The 14,382-nt window shown below is 46.0% G+C and overlaps 1 protein-coding gene across 1 annotated transcript in view; it reads left to right on the forward strand.

Moving 5' to 3' along the window:
• ANP32E (acidic (leucine-rich) nuclear phosphoprotein 32 family, member E) overlaps positions 1–13,150 on the forward strand; it is a 14,577-nt gene extending 1,427 nt beyond the window's left edge. Inside the window, exons 2-7 of the mRNA XM_004689565.2 lie at positions 1,437–1,586; positions 2,569–2,691; positions 3,362–3,527; positions 4,555–4,727; positions 9,628–9,682; positions 10,887–13,150. Coding sequence (XP_004689622.1) covers positions 1,437–1,586; positions 2,569–2,691; positions 3,362–3,527; positions 4,555–4,727; positions 9,628–9,682; positions 10,887–10,957 — 738 coding nt within the window. The 3' untranslated portion in view covers positions 10,958–13,150. The remainder of the gene's footprint in view (positions 1–1,436; positions 1,587–2,568; positions 2,692–3,361; positions 3,528–4,554; positions 4,728–9,627; positions 9,683–10,886) is intronic.
• Positions 13,151–14,382: the final 1,232 nt, after the last annotated feature.

Here is a 14,382-nt window from a genome sequence, read left to right on the forward strand (position 1 = left end):
GGTCCGTCGGCGGGCCGAGGCTGCGGCGCGGGCTCCCAGTCCGCGCGCCGCGTTAGGTGTTCACGTCCGTTCCCCTGACACTGGCAGGTGGCTGGAGGGAGGAAACCGCCGCTGCCACCGGCCCCGAGGGAGGCCAAGTTCGGCGGGGCCTACTTGTTGGGGCCCGGAGCCAGCCGGAGCCCAGAGCGGTCCCGCGCACCCCGGGAGGCCCGGCGCCTGGGCTGCCAGTGGGCTTGCTGGCTCCCTCCGCCCCAGCCTGCTTCACTCACCCCACGAGGCGGTTTCCTTGCCAGTTTTGGGGAGTGCCGGATGTTGCCTGCTGCCTGCCAGCCTCTCCTTCCTCCCGTGGTGTAATAACGGTCTCCCGCAAAGTGCGGCGCCTCTCGGCGCGCACAGCGCTCTTTGGAGCTGCTTGCCGTCCTCCTTCGGGCAGGCTGGAAGGTGCAGAGTTTCGGCCCAGTATCCCAGCGAGCAAGTGGAGTCTCAGGGCCCGGTGATACTCTGTGCAAGGACTGGTTTTCCGACTCCAAACCCATGGCGCCCGCGCCATTCGGACGAGTAGGAGGAGTAGGAGCGGGGCCTGAGAGGCGCAGGACCCGTGGCGTGGCCCTGCGTGGGTGACCCTAGGCCAGCCATTCTGCCCGGCGGCCTGGCCTTGCTCCGTGTGCCCGGGAGCGCGCCAGGCCTAGAGAGGGGCGGCCTGGATGCCCGTGCAGCCCTCAGAGGCCTCGGGTAGTTTTGCCTGGGGAAGAGGGAGCCAGCCCTTCCACCCCCACTAAGGGTAAACCCACTTCCACCCATACCGCAGAGTTTTGTTACTACAACTCTGACCAAGTAGAGGGGCCAGCCCCCCACCCCAAAGATGGGACCATGAAATCTTTAAAATTGCTACCAGGGTGGCAAAAAGTAACGTTTCATCAAGGATGTATTGTTCCGAGCCCTGCTGTTTGGCTTCATTGTTATTAGAACAAATAGCATCCCCAGCAGGGCTCAGACTGCCCAGTGTCTCCAACGGAGGTACCGCGGTACTTTGGAGTTAGTGGCATTTATCAGCCGAAGATAAAGGGATTTAAAACTAAGAAGGAGAGTAAAACAGTTTGTTCTTCGCAGTTTTCACTGTTCATGCCTCCCCAAGCCCCCTGGGGGCCCCGGGGACCTGGGGGGAGTGTGGGGGGCTGGCACCCAGCCTCAGAGCCCCCAGGGGCTGAGAGATTTCTCTCTAGCCTGTTCAGAGTTAATTTTTATGCGTCAGTGATTTGAATTCCTTATTTCACGCTTAACTTTAAAGGGTTAACGTGTAATGATTTCAGCTATATTTCAGAGTTTTGGAGGATGAAAAGGTTTAAGGAGATTGGTGGGCTTAATATTCACGTTCCAGGGTGCTGCGACCCAGGGCTTTTGCTAAACTAAAGGATCAATTGTGCTTTTTATTCCAGGTGACAGAATTAGTCCTCGATAACTGCCTGTGTGTCAACGGGGAAATTGAGGGCCTGAATGACACTTTTAAAAAACTCGAGTTTCTGAGCATGGCTAACGTGGAACTGAGCTCACTGGCTCGGCTGCCCAGCTTAAATAAACTTCGAAAGGTAAGTTGGCGTTGGGTGTGAAAGCCTCTTGACTCCCCAGTCAGTGACTGCTACATCTAGTTTGGGCCAGTTGAAACTACCATTATGCCTTTAACTAGAAGTTTCCAAGTTTTTGTACTTAAGGGGAAAAAAGGTTATGTAGGATTTTGCAATCAGCTTTAATAATGTTTTTAGAAATTTAAATTTGCTTTATGACAAATTAAAACCTACCAAATACTTTTTTGAAACCTAAAATCCAACTGTATACAACTGGAACCAAACCTGGGTTATGAAGCCATATAGGGCTTCTGATAGTGGGGATTTGTGACAGTCCCTTGAAGCCAGAGAGAATGACAGTTGCTTTTCTTCAAGTTGATACATTAAACAGACAAACAAAAACTTGGATTTGGGCTTCCTGGTGGCCTAGGGGTTAAGTCTCAGCACTACCACTGAGACAGCCTGACATGGCCTGAATTCCAGTTGATTCCCAGCCAGAGAACTAACAACCCCCAGGGCGCAGCAGACCTCTCCTGTCTCCCCCTGCTCCCCTCAGCAGTGTGTTTCAGTAAATCCACCTGCTCTGCCTCCCACTCTGTCTCTGGTGAATCCTCTCCCCCCCTGCATCTTTGACTTACACCCCAGTTCTTCTACTCAAAATAAAAAACAACCTTACAACAAAGAAAACAAAACAAAGCAGGAGCCCTCCCTGGTGCGCAGCGGGTTAAAGCGCAGCACTATGAAGCTGTCACAGCCACTGCAGCATCAGTTCGATCCCTGGCCAGGGAGGGACCCCTCCTGACCCAGCTGCTGCTCCCCTCAGCAGTGTATTTCAGTCAGTCCTCCTTTTCTGCTCTCCACTCTGTCTCTGGTGAGCCTCTCACCCCCACACCTGTGGCCTGTACCCCAGTTCTGTCTGCATGAATAAAAAAAAAGAACTTTAAAAGAAGAACATCTTTGATCTCTGTCCTAAGTATTTTGTTTTCTTCCCACGTTGACTCTATAGTTGGAACTTAGTGACAATATAATTTCTGGAGGCTTGGAAGTCCTGGCAGAAAAATGTCCAAATCTCACCTACCTCAATCTGAGTGGAAACAAAATCAAGGATCTCAGCACAGTAGAGGCGCTGGTAAGTGGGAGGCTTTGTCTCTGGACTTGCTTCTCTGAGCTTCCCCAGACGTGTGTGTTTCAGCTGGCTGACTGCACTCTCGGGACACTTCCAACTTTCTCACATGTTGTGATCCTGATGGATGGTTTCTGCTTTCTTTTCCTTTGGAGTAAAATTTAGAAGAAATTTTAAGCCATTATATCATCAACCTCAGGCGCTGAATGTCTGGTTTTAAGGTTTCCAGTCTTTGCCAAATTCCATTACTTTTCCTCCTTTATTTATTTTTTTAAGTTATTGGTCAAAACTGGTCCAAGGGGAGAAAAGGAGATAAAACTGAACTTGTTGCCACGATTAAAAAAAAGTCTGGAAGGAGGCTGAAGCTGTCGCCAGCGTTGGCTGAGGGTGTAGGCCTTGGTGCCGCCACTTCCACAGAGCTGGTTTTAGCCCCGCGCGGCTTGGGCGGAGAAGGGGCGGCCGGCAGCCCCCGGCCAGAGTAGAGTTCTCCTCGGGACTGACATGCCAGGGCTCACGAAGAGAGGGGCTGGCTTGATGTCATAACCTTTCATTATAAAGCTCTTACAAATCCAAATATCGTTCTCTCGGTTTCAAGTACATATTTACTTCACAGACTGAAAGAAATAACATGGCATTATAAACCTTGAATGTAAGTCTTAACTTTCTACTTTCTCAGCAAAATCTGAAAAATTTGAAAAGTCTCGACTTGTTTAACTGTGAGATCACAAACCTGGAAGATTACAGAGAAAGTATTTTTGAGCTGCTGCAGCAAATCACGTACCTAGATGGGTTTGATCAGGAGGACAACGAAGCACCAGACTCGGAAGAGGAGGACGAGGAAGGTAATCGTCCTGCATGCTCGGAAGTGTGTGATCGCAACTCCCAGTCTAGCTGTGCAAATCAGGTCGGGCCTGGATACTTAGGTGTGGGGCAAGATGTAGCAAGACAAGGAAATCAGAAAAACCAAGTCCTGCTCTTGTTTTTCTTCGTTCAGGTGTCTGTCAGCTTGAGGGAGTTGATTAAAATAACTTTAAGCCCCATGAAATTTTCTACCTATGTAAACTTGTGTAACCACCACTCGGGAAGTGGCAACTGTAAAAAACTACTTAAAAAATAAGCACTCACTGCAATAGTCTCTGTGACTGCCAGACGCAGAAATGACCCAAACGCCATCACCTGGTGCATGGGTTAACGACAGGTGCTATATTTTCCGATGGAAAGACATCAGCCACAAAAATGAAGTACTGATGCATACTCCATGAACTTGGAAGCACTCCACAAAGTGAAAGAAGACAGCATAAAAGTCTTCTCCATGTTCACGCAATGTTCAGACTAGGCTAATGCAGAGAGGGAGAAAGGAGATTTATGGTCGCCAGGACTGGGGCAGGAGGGTGGAGCGACTGCTAATGGGTGGGAATTTCCGGGGTGCGGGCAGTGGTGGAAAGGCCCCAGGGTTAGAGTGGACATACATTTTTAGATAAGTGGGTGACTGACAGCAGCTGTGGGACGGCTGTTAGAAAGGGGGCGCTCCTCACTGTACAGCAGGCCTCGATGGACAACCAGGGGCACAAAGAGATGCGGAGACCAGCAAGCAGGCTTTGAGAAGCCACACGGTCCCGCAGACTTCAGTGCGTGTGGATTTTGATGAAATTCTACACACTGGAAGAGTTTCAGTATTTAGGAACCATATTTCTCTAGCAGGAAATCTTAGAAAAGGAAAAGCTTTAAAAAATCAGCCAGTGTTTCCCACCCACTGGCCAAGGGTGACGTGATGGCGCGAGGGTGACAAGAGCAGCGGTCACTGGGGGGAAACCCGGTCGGGCCATTCTCTCCCACGGTGTCTGTTCATCCTCTCAATAACTTTAAAAGATGGAGATGAAGATGAAGAGGATGAGGAGGACGACGAGGCGGGTCCACCCGAAGGCTACGAGGAGGATGACGACGAGGAGGACGACGACGATGAGGAGGATGAAGCAGGGTCGGAGCTGGGCGAGGGGGAAGAGGAGGTGGGCCTCTCGTACTTGATGAAGGACGAAATCCAGGTGAATACGCGCCTCTCGGCCCTGGGGGCAGCTTCTCGGCACGGGCTAAGTGCTCTGAAGAGCAAGTTGCTGGAGATCTGTGGGGCAGATGCTCTCGCTCACCTGCTGACTACCCCGGTGTCTCTTCTTATTTCTTAAGATTGATTTATTAATTTATGTGTAGAAGAACACAGGTGCGGGGGTGAGGGACGCCCCAGAGACAGCGGGGAGCAGGACAGGTGGATTCAGTGCACCCACTGCTGAGGGGCAGCGGGGACAGGAGCGGCTGCTGCGCCCCAGGGTCCCTCCCTGGCGGGGATCGAGCTGAGGCCTCAGCTGAGACTGGACCCCTAGGCCACCAGCGAGGCCCCCCCAGATATCTTTCAGATGCTTCCTGTCAGCAGCACGGTGGAGACAGCTCACACGTTTCTCAGGCTTAGTCTGGCATTACCAGTGTGAGGTTCTACCAACTCCTGGCATTATTTGAGGGCCTCAGCAAGATAACATGACAAGCGTCCGGTTGCTGACGTGCAGATGCTCAGGACAGCTTTTCCTCCCTAATTATCGCTCACTTACCCCTCTGGGTGCGGCGTCACCATGGAGGCTCCTCGGTGCTCGCCGACTGCAGAGACCCTTCGTGTTTTCTGGTTAGTGCCAGGACTCCTGAGCGCCTCCCTCTCCAGCCTGCCTCCTGCTCTAGCCCCGCCACCTCAGCACCCAGCTCAGCTGTCGCACCAAGCTGTGTCTTGCCCCGTCAGCTCATGCTCACTCCCATGACAAGGCTTCTCGCGTGCATCGCGCGCGAACTTTGCTTTTTCTTACTGAGGTATAAAGCAGTGGTAAAGCATGCAAAGTGCAGGGATTGTATGAACAAGCCCAGGAAATTTACTTGTGTGTACCTGTGTGACCACCGCCCAGGTCATACCTTGGACACTGGAAACTTGGCTTGGCGTGGCCTCATGGGTAGAGCTAACTGTACTTTCGCCTAGACGACCACTCCTTTCTGTGCCCTCTGCACACCGGTGTGGCTCTGCGTCCTCTGTAAAGGCGCGTGCCCTCGGCCCCTTTCTGCTGGCGGTGAGCCTCCGGGAGGCCGTTCATCCTTGTGCCTCGCCTCTGTGTAGTGCCCTGGGGGCCGCAGGAGGCTGAGGGAAGGTCCTTACATGGGAAGACCATCTCTAGCCCCTGAGAGCTTAGATCACTTTCTCCTAATGTGAAATTTCTTTTTGTTCTCTTAATTTTTTTTTTTTTTTACTAAAAATACCTCTTATTTAAGCTAGAAATTGTGAGTGTCCTTGTTTGTGCACTGCGTGACTTTGACATTGATTAGACAGAGAATATGATCAATGGCACTTTTTCTCAGACGCCATTTTAAGTCTGGAGCTAGTGTGGAGAAAATAGGACTTAAACTTGTTTGGGGCCTCAGTGAGTTAGGAGCTACACAGTAATGAAAAACAGAACTTTTAAGTATTTTAGAGAAGAAAGTCAGCCTGCTCGTCTTCCATTGGCATACAACTTGGTTATTTCCTCTCTGTTTTAATTTATTTAGTGAAATAATAGACTCATGTTACTCATGTTATTTAAAAATAGCCTCAGGGCCTCCTTGGTGGCCTAGGGCTTAAGCCTCAGCGCTGTCCTTGCTAAAGCCAGAGTTCAATCCCCGGCCAGGCAGTGACCATAGCGCGCAGCAGACCTCTCCTATCTCACCCGCTGCTCCCCAGCAGTGGACTTCAGTAAATCACTTCATCCTCCTCAGTCTGTGGTGAATTCACTCACCCCCACACCTCTGACCTGTACCCCAGTTCTGTGCAAAAGCAAATAAAGAAAAACAAACCTTCAAATAATTGCAATAATTGTTTATGTTTGTGACTACTGAATACTGGAGAATAGTGGCAAGGAGAGAAGCTTTTAATGATTAAGAAATAATTTGAATTTTTAAAAAAGAGTTATTTATTTATGCATCCAAGTACAGGCCAGAGGTGCAGGGGGTGAGAGGCTTCCCCAGAGACAGAGTAGGGGGCAGAACAGGCAGATCTACGAAGCACACTGCTGAGGAGAGCAGCGGGCGGGTCAGGAGAGGTCTGCTGCGCCCTGTGGGTCAGCCCCGGGGTGGGGATTGAACTCGTGCTGAAGTGGCTTTAGCTTCTTAGTGCTTTGTTTTAACCTGCTGTGCCACCAGGGAGGATCCAGTAATTTTAATTTTTTTTTTTTAAAGATTTATTTATTTATTCATACAGAACTGGGGTACAGGCCAGAGATGCGGAGGGTGAGAGAATTCACCAGAGACAGAGCGGGAAGCAGAACAGGCAGATGGATGAAATACACTGCTGAGGGGAGCAGCGGGCGGGCCAGGAGAGGTCTGCCACGCCATGTGGTCACCTCCGGGGCAGGCGGGAATCGAACTCATGCGGAAGCGGCTTTAGATTCTCAGTGCTGTGCTTTAACCCGCTGCGCCACCAGGGAGGGCCAATTTTAATTTTTAATGAAGTGTTATTCTTAAAAACTTAAGAACCAGAAATGTTTGAGACAAAAACTGTTGAGATTTTAAAAATTCATCCTTGGATGGGGCCTTCCCTGGTGGCAAGGGTTAAAGCACAGCACTCTGAAGCTGTCCGCACTCACGGCAGCAAGAGTTCAATCCCCTGGCCAGGGAGTGATCCCCAGGGCGCAGCAGACTCTCCTGGCTCCCCGCTGCTCCCCTCAGCAGTATATCTCAGTATATCTGCTTCCCACTCTGTCTCTGGGGAATCCTCTCAGCCCCCCACCTCTGGCCTGTACTTGGATGCATAAATAAATCTTAAAAAAAAAAATTCATCCATGGACGAATGAATACAGAAAGTGGTACATAAATAATGTGGAATACAATTCAGCCATTAAAAAGTCTGAAAGGGAAGGACAGATTACCATGCGATCTCACCTACATGTGACATCCAAACAAAAGAAAAGGAATACCAGTCTCGTAGGCACAGAACAGACTGGCAGTTGCTAGGGGAAGACAGTGGGTGAAATGGGTAAAGGTCAGAAATACAAACCTGCAGTTACAGGGTAAATAAGCCACGCGTGCAGTGTGAGCCTAGCCACTGCCGTTTATAATGTGTATTGGGGGGTTGCCGAGTACATTTAAAAATTTCTCATGACAAAAATATCACAAGAAGAAAATGGTTTGTTAACTATGTGTGGCGATGGAGGCATTTTGCAATAGATGTAAATGCAGAATGTTGCAGAGCTAAACCTCTGTATGTCCGTTGTACCTCAATTTTAAGGAAATTGTTGAAGAAGTAGAGGGAAGTAGAAAGCGAATTTGATTAATTCTTATTTGAGTTCATTTCTGTTTCAGTTCTTCAGAGGTAAGGAGTTACTGTGTAAAAGCAGGGTTTCATGTGTGTAGTGTGTTTCTTTTAAAACGGAGACGGGAGCTTTAGAGCAGTTCGTTTGCCTCTTCGTAGCACAAAAACAAACATTTTTATTTCCCACCGACTAGGATCACAGTCTCTACGAGCAATTCTCTGGTGACAGCTGAGTTTTTATTGAGGGATATTATCTAGTAGATGATATTGAAAACGTTAACAAGCCTTAAAAATGTGCATCATCTGATCACGTTTTGTTTTGAACAAAATCCATACGAGTGGTTAGCCTTTGGACGTGGGCTTTCCTAAAATATTGAGGAATCAGTGTGATTCGCATCCCAAGTGTCTTAAAAATTGGTAATAATTTACATAGCCTCATGCCTCACTCCTCGCAGGCTTGCGGTGTTCAGAATCGCCCTCCGCCCTCCTCCTTCCCTCCCCTCCCCTCTCCTCTTCCTTCCTTCGCAGCTTCAGGCCGTGGGCTTTCCTGGTTTTTAATTGAGGTTCCCTTTGTGCCGTTCCCACCCATTCCCGCTCCTGGTCCGTGCGGGGCGTTGTGGTGCTCGGGTCAGGCGTGGGAGAACAGTTGATGACAGCCGCGCCAGGCACGTTGGCTCCTTGGGGGTTTCTAGCTGAAAAATGCTGAAAAATGAGGTTCTGTGTAGCAGTTCTGCACACTCTGGGGCTGTGGATGCCGCGAACAGGGAGGTTGACCAAGTTTCCCCTAGCTCTCCAGCAGTTCTTGACTTTCACTATTAAAGTTTTCATGAAGCAGTAAACTTGTGGCCTGGAGGCGAGACCCGAGGTTTGTCTGAAGCATATACTCATTAAAGTTCATGATCAAAAAATGATGGCTGATTATTGAAGAAAAATGTTTGTTACGCTTATCATAAAATGGTAAGAGATTTGTATGCCATTTGGCTAGAGTAAAAAGAAAATGACGGTGTTTGAAGGCTCTGTGGAAAATCTTAGCAATCCAGAACAACTCATTCCACGATGTAGTTGTAGAGCAAGCTTGTTTATTGACTTCAGCTATTTTGCTGTGTAGATTTTTAGAACAGAAAGAATTTACAAATCTTTCTAGATGAGTTCTTTTACTACTTGGAAAACTGAGGTCCAAACTGAGTGACTTTTTGATGCATGTGACTTGTTTAGGGGGCTAGAATTCAGGCGACGCCTTCATGAGCTGTAAGATAGAAGATTGTGTTCAAATGGCAGGAAGCTGCTTTGTGTTATAGCAGCCACCGGGTACAAGTGTTGACTTAAATTAAAATGAAATGAAAAATTTAGCTTCTCATTTGTACTTGCAGAGGCCCAATAGCCACCTGTGTCTAGTGGTTACAGAGAATATTTCCATGTTACAGAAAGTTTTGCCAGTCTAAATAAAATATAACTTATTTTCCGAAGAAAGAAGATTTAGTTGGGTTTCAAAAAGAACAAATGTTATGCAGAGGTGGCTAGAATGCAAACTAGCCTTACTCTGCTTTGCTGTTGCTGGAAAGTTCTATTAATAAAACAGTGAAAAGTACATATCATGACTAATTAATTCTCAAACTGAACATTTGAATTTCAAGGATGAAGAAGACGATGATGACTATGTTGAAGAAGGGGAAGAAGAGGAAGATGAAGGTGAGCTACATTAGCCATTAAAGAATTGTAAAGTTCGGGCCCTCCCTGGGGGTGCAGCGGGTTAAAGCACAGCACTGAGAAGCTAAAGCCGCTTCTGCATGAGTTCGATCCCCGCCTGCCCCTGAGGAGATCCACATGGCTCTGCAGACCTCTCCTGACCCGCCCGCTGCTCCCCTCAGCAGTGTACTTCGCAATCTGCCTGTTCTGCTCCCCACTCTGTCTCTGGTGAAGGCTCTCACCCTCCGCATCTCTGGCCTGTACTCCAGCTCTATATGAATAAATAAATAAATCTTAAAAAAAAAAAAAAAGAATTGTAAAGTTCAAGTTACCGTTATTTTTCATGGATTTTTAAAAAATGAGTCTGTATCTCAAATTAGTGTAGATTTCTTCGATTTTGGAATCACGTCATTGAATGCTTAAGATGTAGAAAATTTTTTATAAAAAGCAATTTTCTCGGGCATTCGTTAACTCAGTGAAACAAATACTTGTAACAGGAGCATTCTAAAGAATAAAAAGATAAAGGACACTTGAGCTCCGTTAACTTTAGGTTTCATTTGGGGTTTATGAAGTCTTATGTGGAAGGGTATTTTTATCCAAACTCCAGATAATACACCTTTTAGGTTTTCTCTGTGGTATGCATTATCTGAGTCTTTAGTTTTTTGTTTTAAGACTTATTTATACATACAAAAAAATGGGGTACAGGCCAGAGGTGCAGGGCTGATGAAAGGATTCACCAGAGACAGAGTAGGGAGCAGAACAGGCAGATTAACGAAGTCCACTGCTGAGGGGAGCAGCGGGGAGACAGGAGAGATCTGCTGTGCTCTGTGGGTCAGCTCTGGGGAGCGAACTCGTGCCGCAGCGGCTGCAGACAGCCTCACAGTGCTGTGCTTAACCTGTTGTGGCCACTAAGTCTTTAGTGTCTAAAATTCACTAACCACCCCATTAATGTCAAGCCCAGGCTTCCTGGTCGTCATGGCTTGCCCTCAAGGATCATAGCAAGCTTTTTAAGACTGTTCAATACACTGAAATTGAAAGGAATTTAGAGAGGAGACAACTTTTTTCTTCCCAAGTCATTAATTTTTCATTAAAATAGTTCAAAACTTTGTAACTTAATTAACTAACTTTGTAACTTCGTTACTTAACTTTGTAACCTAACCATTTGTTAGGTTAAGTATTCTCCAATTTGCCTTACATTTTCTTTTAGAAGAAGAAGGTCGTCGAGGGGAGAAGAGGAAACGAGAAGCTGAGGATGATGGTGAGGAAGATGACGACTAGGTTGTCCAAGGACCTGACTCCCTCACGCTCCAGGGCGTGGCTGACCCATCTTCTCTGTCTCTCCATGCAAGGCGGCTGTCCCTGCAGAAGATACATGCAACTTTTTATAGGAAAAGTGTGGTTTTACTATTTTTGCCTTATCATTCCAAATAAGATTTACTAGTCTGTTACTGATCATATTGTATGTAGAGAAAATTTTTCATTGACTCCATTGTGAAATTCCCTAGCAACTTATTTAGAATCTTAATTTTTCTAATTCAAGCTAACTGTTAGTCATTTTTAGCCCAAAATTAAAAAAAAATCACTTTTTACACAGGTGTAGTATGGTGCATTTCATTCATAAGGTTTAAAGTTATTTATACATGAACTGAGATCCCAGTGGGCTGGAATTTAAATTGAACAGTCTCTTGAGTGGTAAATCGACGACTATTTTGTTCTAGAGGTGACCCAGAGAGCTTTAGTGTGAAGCAGTGACTTTGTGTGTGTGTGTGACTAAGGGTATTTGGGTGCTTTCTGTCATGATTTGTAGAAAGCAGGGGCGGGATAGAGAGTAGAGGTTCTGGTCACAATGTAGTTCATGGCTTTTGTTAAGACACCCAAAGCCTTTCAGCCAGGTGACTGATAAGATTCTATTTTTGAAGGAAAAATTGCTTCTGCTAAGTGCAGGGGAACCCTTTGTGCAAGCTGAGCCCAGGGCATGCCGCGGACCAGCTTTCACTGGTGGGAAGTGTGTGCTCTTCCTGCCCCTCCGGTTCCTTTAGCATCATCACTTTCCTCTTTAGCCCCTCCCTCCATCTCAGAGAAGCTGGAAAGCTTGGATACCCAGGAAAGCCTTTCTGTCTTATACCTCAGCCACCTTTTCAGACCCGTTTCAGTTTTAAGCACGCTAGGTGCGTGAAATGGAATATTTTCTGAAAGACATATATTGTTACCAGCAGTTTTATGCAACAGACTCTGCTTACTGGAAATCTTTTCTCGGCTAATGACATGTACAGACCGCGTGAGGATAAAGAGTTTAAAGAAGTAGAGGAGGCTTCTGGGAGCAGCATTAGTATTCCTCAAAGTCAGAGCAGTTCATTGCCTGTTGGTAATGAGTTGCTCCAGTGAGATTTTTAAGTTGGCTTCCCAATAATTTAGGTATCAGCCTGCAAACTACTTGTAATTTTTCTGAGTAGAACCTTTAATTCTTGTAGTTTTAGAGCATTACCAGATACTGCACAGTTGGAAAAATATTGGAAACTAACTCAATATTCAATTAAGATTTGTTTTCAAGCCCAGCCATTGAAAATAGCAAGGTATTGGGAATAAGTGTGAGTGCGTTTCCTTATATGGCTACTAAACACACCGTGAGTAGATGAGAGCATCTTCCCTGCTGTGGAGGCTCCGTGTTCAAGGCAGCTGCTTCTTCTAATTTTGGTTATCTAATTCTACCCCCTCCCTTAAGAGTATAAGCTTCTTCAAAGTAATGCTGGCAAATTAATTAAAATTATACTTCCATACTGGGACCGTTTAAATTACTGAATACAGGAATGCTTCTCTCGTAGTTTACAATTTATGACTTGGGTTTCAAAGTAAAAATTAGGCAGTTAGTTGTGTGGATAAACTTAAAAACAACTGACAAAACTCTTGGGATCAATTTTGTGGGAGAATGGAATCTCCAAAAGGCTAACATTGTACTCCTTTTTAATAACTGAAATACTGTTTTTGTCCTAAGAATTCTCATTTTGCTCTGCCAGATTACGGAAGTTATTTTTAAAATAAATCAGTATATTGGCTTTCTTATCAATCATCTTGTTGTGCAATCACAATTAGGGTTTTTTGCTTTGAAAACAACACTTAGAGCCTCCTGGTAACTTTTTAAGACTTATTTAGCTTTGTGGGTGGTATTTTCATGCAAATAAGTAAGGGTGGGTTTTATATTTTGTAGAAGTTTTTGGTCCTATTTTAATGCTCTTTGTATGGCAGTATGTATATAGTGTGTTAAATTCTTCAAAACTCCTTTTAAAATCTTTGAAGTTAATACTTTTGTGCAACTGTGTTTTGAATAAAGCCATGACAGTGTTAAGAAACAAAGAAACACAGTACTCCCGATTATTCTTTTGTTTGACTGTTCCTGTTTTTTTTTCTGTGACTGCTGTAACTTAACATTTTTGAAACCAAATTGCTTCAAATAAATTGAAGATTTGTTGTTAATGATTAGTTTCATTGTATCACGTTTACTTTTTGAACAATACCACTAGGGGCTTTGAAGGTCTGTAAAAACCGAGAAACAACTTGAAAGAACTCACTAGCTCATGTGCCTCAGTAACTTCTAAGAAAAGTTTGAATTCCTTCTTTATTGTCCATTTGGAATTTAAAATTGAGCTAGTCCTTTTTGTGTTTTGATTGAAAGTAACAGGTTGAAGTAACCATTAACTCCAGTGATTGTAAAACTATTGTGCATTGATAGTTTTCTAAAATGAGTCCAAAGTTTCGACTTTACTGTATGTGGGTAAATCTTTCCTTCTCTCTTGGTTTTCCTGTGTAAGTGATTTTTTTAATGTTTCATTTTTAGACAGTTCTGGAATGTCTTGTGAAGTCAAGGCACAAGTATAATGTTTAGCGATTGCTTTACAGTTTAATAATGAAAAGATGATTTTACTTTTGGAACTCTGCTTCCTGAGGGGTGGGAAACTGATGGGTATTTCAGCTCCATCTTATTGAAATTAGTGGGTTTGTTTTTGTCTTTACAAAATCGAGACTCTTCCTATTTGGCTAAAGAAAATGGTGGAACTATACTAAAAGATTCCAGTGGAGGTGTTAGATAACCTAGCAGTGGGGATTCTGTGAGGGACTGACTCAAACCATGTCGAGTGTTGCTTGTTTCTTACTCCGTGTTTTAAAGGGCTTTAGAACACGTGACTGCAGTTGCTAACAATTTCCCCGTTGCTAGCACCAGATACTCCGCAGCTGTTGCTTAATAATAGCATTCTACCACTGCATTCCTTTTTCATGTACTAATCAGTCTCAAGATGCAAGGACCGGGCTTGGCTCATTAGCGGAGGCAGCTACTTATGTTACTAGTCTACTGAACAACTTGAAGGGAAAAGGTTCTACCACACAATGGACATGACCGAATGAGTTGATTTCCAGGTGAATCTTTCAGAAGCCGTTATAGACCCATAAGACGCTTCAGCTACATCTACCCGCTTTCGGTGGTTAGGGCGCCCAAGCAGGTTCGGCCCAGAACACCAAGGCTGATTAAGAAACAGTACGATGAGTATCCGCAGCTCATGTGCCTTTTGCTAAGGCCGGGAAGTGCGGAGCCCGCGCTGCCGCCCCTGGCTCAGTACTCACTGCGCCGACGGGCAGGGCCTCTGCGGCCACTTTTCCCGGGAGACCCACCCGTCCGCCCCCGAACTAGCTCAGGGGGTCCCCTGGCACTG

The sequence above is a fragment of the Condylura cristata genome, unplaced genomic scaffold (assembly GCF_000260355.1).
Source record: "Condylura cristata isolate star-nosed mole 26May11 unplaced genomic scaffold, ConCri1.0 scaffold00026, whole genome shotgun sequence".
NCBI classification, from domain to species: domain Eukaryota; kingdom Metazoa; phylum Chordata; class Mammalia; order Eulipotyphla; family Talpidae; genus Condylura; species Condylura cristata.